Genomic DNA, 5,407 nt, shown 5'->3' on the forward strand with positions numbered 1-5,407 from the left:
GGATGCCAGCTGAGCACATCCAAGCGGTGCAATAGGTCACTGACCATTTCCCCTTGGGTTATGGGGGCTTCATTCTGCTCCCCATCCCTGGCTTCCAGCTCAGGGGCTGGGCACTCAGAGAACAGCTGGTCTCACTGTTAAAGACTGAGGCATTCAGAACCTCAGCCTTGTCCTCAGCCACAATGTTTCCCCCTGCATCCAATAAAGGATGGAGATTTTCCTTAGTCTTTCTTTTGCTGTTAATGTATTTATAGAATGTTTTTAATTGTCTTCTACGGGAGAGGCCAGTTTACATTCAAGTTGGGCTTTAGTCCTTCTAATTTTCTGCCTGCATAACCTCACAATAGCCCTGTAGTCTTCCTGAGTGGCCTGCCCCTTCTTCCATAGGCTGTAAACTTTCTTTTCCTTCCTGAGTTCCAGCCAAAGCTCTGTGTTTAGCCAGACCAGCCTTCTACCTCACCAACTCATTTTATGGCACACTGGGACGGCCTGCTCCTGCTCCTTAAAGATTTCCTCCTTGTAAAATGTCCTTGCTGGATTCCTTTGTCCTTCAGGACTGCCTTCCAGGGGACTCTGTCAAGCAGAGTCCCTTTGACTGTCAGTAGTACCTGACAGAAACACCTGATTTTATCCCATCCCCTCTAACAGTCCCTCCTTCTTGCTACAATCACTAGATCCATGTAGGAACTTCCACTGCAAAAGAGGTAAAGTCTGCCATGCGGATAAACAAGGGAAACCCAGCTGTATTTGCCAAGATCCTGCTGCTTGCCCTTCTACCAAAGACTATGAGCATGTAAGTATTTCATTCAGCGCACAGCATGGGGGAAGCCAATGGAAACATTTACAAGATAATCATTCCCCTGCTATTATTTAGAGTAATTCTACCCTAAAAAGCATGCACACGGTTCTGGGTGATTCCAATAATTGTGAAAGTAAGTATAAAGTATCCAAACTCACTAACTATAGCTTGAGAACAGCATGAACACATGTAGCTACGTAGTACCTAAAGAGATTTGCTTCACTGAAGTCTCTCAGGGATCACAGCTTTCACTAAAAGGTCTTTTTATCCATCTGATGTTTCAGAACACGACTGAACACTAGTATGTAGCTAACGTAATAATCCTGTACCGTCTCAGAGCTATACCACTACACACAAAAATCAATTCAAGTTTCTCCAAACTGGGTGTGTAAGTACAGTCAACTAATCCCTATGTAGGCACATAACGACTACAATTTTTAGATCTTCTGATCACATGCATTCCCTGTGGGTATTTACAACTGCTACATCATATGTTAGCAATACTTTTATTATTGTAATGCCTAGATGAGTAACCAGATTTTTTCCCAACACAGTAGTGGTGGTGGGATGGTGTTGTTTTTCACTCCTCCTCTAGGTTTGTGGTACGGATAATAAGACTTACGATGGTACATGTCAACTCTTTGGCACCAAATGTCAACTTGAAGGGACAAAAATGGGACGCCAGCTGCACCTAGACTATATGGGCCCCTGCAAATGTAAGGCTTGTTTTTCTATGAAAAAGTCACCTAGGTATAAAGAGCCAGTACCCTAAACCACCAGCTAGCCCTAAGTTACCTGCTTTCTTCCTCTGCATCAATTATCTGCTAATTAAGACCTTCAAACCCTAAACATGTCTAAAAAGTCACTTTTTCTATAATTAAGGACATTAAGTATCTGAATCCTAAGGACATCACTCCTGATCATTACACCAATTTGTTGTAAACCCTGACTTCCCCTGGCGCTGTCTTACATGTACCCATTGCTATAGCATCTGAAGATGTTTTTTAATACCTTGTCCAGAAAACCAGTATTTACTGCTAGTTAATACATGAAAATGTCAAGTAAAAGAAGAAAAAAACCCAACCCAAAACCTACTTAGATGCCAAATGCAGAAGTCAGAATTTCAAAGTCAGAGCTGATTTCCAAGCTCTTTCACTGCTGCGTGTCTTGGGAGGAAAGTATACTCCCATCCAGAATATTCCCTTGCTGTCAAGAACTCTGCTTTCATGCAAGTGACTGATAGTTTCACTGCACAACTGCACTCAGAAGCTGCACAGATATATAAAGGTTGTGGCTTGCACAACTGGTTAAGCATGTGCACCAAAGAATTGTAGATTTATAATTTAACCCAATAGTTGCATTCCCAATTTTAGGTATTAACAGCTCCATCAATTTTAAGCTTAACTGGTAGTTTGCTAGTGAGAATTAAATCTAACTTGGCTCAGAAATGCTTGAATGGGGATTTAACAGATCACTTGTTAACCAACACTTTCCTGTTTGACACAGACATCCCCCACTGTACTGATTATGAAGTGAATCAGTTCCCCCTCCGGATGCGAGACTGGCTCAAGAACATCCTTATGCAGTATTATGAACGCGATCTGGATACTTCTGCATTTCTCACTGAAAAGCAAAGGATTAAGGTCAGACATCCTTTTCAAGTATGCAGTTACATCGTTAGAGCTGGACTAACCATGTAAAAAAAGCGATTCACATCCTGTGAGTTCTTCCATTTCCAATGAACATTCCCTTCCTGGTTAAGGCAATTTAGATTCACAGGTTGCAAAATACACTTACGTGCCCACTCACGCTCATTTAAGAGCTGAGGCATTTCTGCTATGAATGTTCCTTCTGTCCAAGCAAATACAAGCCAGGTTTATCACCTTGAAGTTAGTGTCTACAGACAAGAGGAAGAAAAGTCAGAATTAGTGCACACCTAGATAAATATCATTGACTTCAGATGTTGACACAAACCAGCTTCTGTTCAGGGAAATGTTTTGTGACAAACCTCTTGGAAAGATCAACTAATATGTAGATAAGAAGGATCCAATTCATGCAATCAATGCCATTTTCCAAAGGATCTGAGGAAACTAAGCAGCCGTGAGATAGAAGGTCTGGTTATGGATCACTAGTTAGATGATAGAATGAGAGGGAACAACCGACCAAGAGCTCACCTGTGGAGACCATAGGTTGGAAGAACTTGTGCCATGCAGCTTTTGTTAAGTGACTTGGAAGAGGAAGACAGATGACAAAGTCTGCTGACAATACACAGGTATTCAGAGGAAGGCAGGGTGTACTTGGACTCACCATGAAGAAAACAGCTCAAGGCAGTCACACAGCAGGATTCAAGACAGAACTACAATACGGTTTAGGGGACCCTCACAGGGGCAGCAGGTCCCTGCTTTGGAATGACCAAAAGTAGCTCCTCTTCTGTTCTTGAGACACACCTTGTACTTGGCCATCAATACAAAAGTACCTGAAAACAGACTCACAGTCACAGTTAACTGTGACTAAAACCCATTTCCCCAACAGTATTTTACCAGTTTTGTCTCCAAACCACCTCCTTGCGGAATAGTTCTCTTCAGAACAGGTCTTCATCCCTAAACAAAAATTATCACTTTCTCTGTTGCATTCAGGTCAAAAAACTTTACCAGAATGACAAACGCCTTGTGGCTGGTGACCACCCAGTTGAGCTGCTCCTGCATGACTTTGAGAAAAATTACCACATGTATGTGTATCCTGTGCACTGGCAGTTTCATCAGCTTGATCAGCACCCTGTTGACAGGTAAAGAAAAATCTCTGTGGGCTCAGTTCCAATCTGCTGGTTAAGCTCAGGCTGTTTTACTTTTCTAAACCACTCAAAGAATTTTCTGCATACAGAGCCAGTCCCTCAGCTGACAGAAGCCAACATCCCCCTCTTTCTAAGGAGGCATTAATCTCTAACACACAACTTCTCTCACTGTTTTGCTGGAGCCATGTCTTAGGTCAGAACCTGCTATCCTCTTGCCTTTCACAATCATCATGTATTACACCTTAAGTTCTACAGTGTCTTCATAGCTACTGATGACCTGACCCTGGAAGAAAACAGGGCTTATGACATCCTGTTATTACTGACGCTAAAAGCAACAGGCTAAGTACAGGGGGCAGAAGCCTGTCAGCAATAATTCTCTAGTGAGATATCCATAGCTTTCAACTAAAACTACAGAAGTCTCTCAGTTTAAGAGCAGATACGGTAAGCCAGCACCAGTGTCACAGGTCCCAGCTTCTGAGAAAATGACTCAGATTTCAGGCTTGTGGCCATGACACTCAGAGATGGGATCCATGTTTCAAGGCTGCTGGCCCTCAATACCTCATGCTGACCACATCTACTGTCTTAGAACATAGCTATGCACCTTTTGCAAGCTTAATCTCCTGAAGATTAACAGCAAAACTCCACATCCAGTGAGTTGTGAGCAAGTCACAGTAATACTTGTTCTAGAAAAAATACGATAGCAAACAAATAGCAGTTAAAACATTTTAGTTTATCAGGATTATAAATCATCATAACAACCTGGGACAGGTGCACCACAGAAGAACCACAACAGAATCCACTGGGGCACCTCTGTCAAAGCTACTGTTGTCAGCTTAATGATCCTGATTTCTTAATGAAATACAGCTCTGTATACCTCATATAATTATTATGTGTTAATAATTCTTTCAGATTATTAACACATTCAGAGCTCGTGTCTTTGAGAGCCTCCCTTGTTCCTATGGAACACTGCATAACCCGTTTCTTCCAAGAGTGCGATGGAGACCAAGACAAACTCATTGCTTTGAGGGAATGGTGCCACTGCTTTGGAATCAAGGAAGGTAAACCTAAAAGAACAGGCAGATGTACAGCATAAAACGTTCCTATCAAGACTGGGCACATTCTCAGTCTGCAACATATGGGAAAGAAATTGTAGCCAGAAGCTCATGGCTACTGTGCACGGAGGCAAATGGAACAGTAATGACAAGACCACAAAAGGTGCAAGGCCCCAAGTCGTTTTATAAAGATAGGAAAAAGTGATATATTCCATGACGAAAAAAATGGGTGGTGGTTTGTACTAAATATCAGTTCATTCCTGTGTGGTGTCTGAACCCATGTGTTCTGCATGTCTCTCAAGAAGCTCTCTATTTTATCTTTCTGTGCCAAAGCAAAAGCAAAGTGAGCTTGCATTTTTCAATCAGTGGTCAAAGCATATCGATTGAAGATGCATTTAAAGAGCTCAAGCCAAGCAGGGAAAACAACCTAAATCTCTCACTGACCAAGTAACTATGCTCACCTTGAGATTACTATTACAACATAAATGCTGTCCTCATGCTGTAGTTGCAGGCCAAATTGTCTGGTTTACACAATCTGTCAGACGTCACACATGCCCAGATGGCACCCACCAGACTGCACACATCACAAGGCTTAGGCAGAGGCAGAGACGGTTTCTGAATCGTAAATGCTTGGCTGCAATCAATCCACATCGAGACTTCTCTAGGAAAGAGAAAAGCTCAGTACTACTGTGTTGGTGATGTCTCCAGAGTCAGGCAGCAGCTGAACAGAAGCTGTCACGGCAGCAATCTGAGATACAGGAATGC

General features: G+C 42.4%; 1 protein-coding gene across 1 annotated transcript in view; it reads left to right on the forward strand.

Annotated features, from left to right (window-relative positions):
- The window catches only part of LOC104494657 (SPARC-like protein 1), a 14,092-nt gene that overhangs the window by 7,808 nt on the left and 877 nt on the right, over positions 1-5,407 (forward strand). The window contains exons 5-9 of the mRNA XM_010137522.1: positions 675-793; positions 1,395-1,515; positions 2,306-2,442; positions 3,436-3,584; positions 4,500-4,648. Coding sequence (XP_010135824.1) covers positions 675-793; positions 1,395-1,515; positions 2,306-2,442; positions 3,436-3,584; positions 4,500-4,648 — 675 coding nt within the window. The remainder of the gene's footprint in view (positions 1-674; positions 794-1,394; positions 1,516-2,305; positions 2,443-3,435; positions 3,585-4,499; positions 4,649-5,407) is intronic.

Source organism: Buceros rhinoceros, unplaced genomic scaffold, assembly GCF_000710305.1.
Source record: "Buceros rhinoceros silvestris isolate BGI_N320 unplaced genomic scaffold, ASM71030v1 scaffold7806, whole genome shotgun sequence".
NCBI classification, from domain to species: Eukaryota; Metazoa; Chordata; class Aves; order Bucerotiformes; family Bucerotidae; genus Buceros; species Buceros rhinoceros.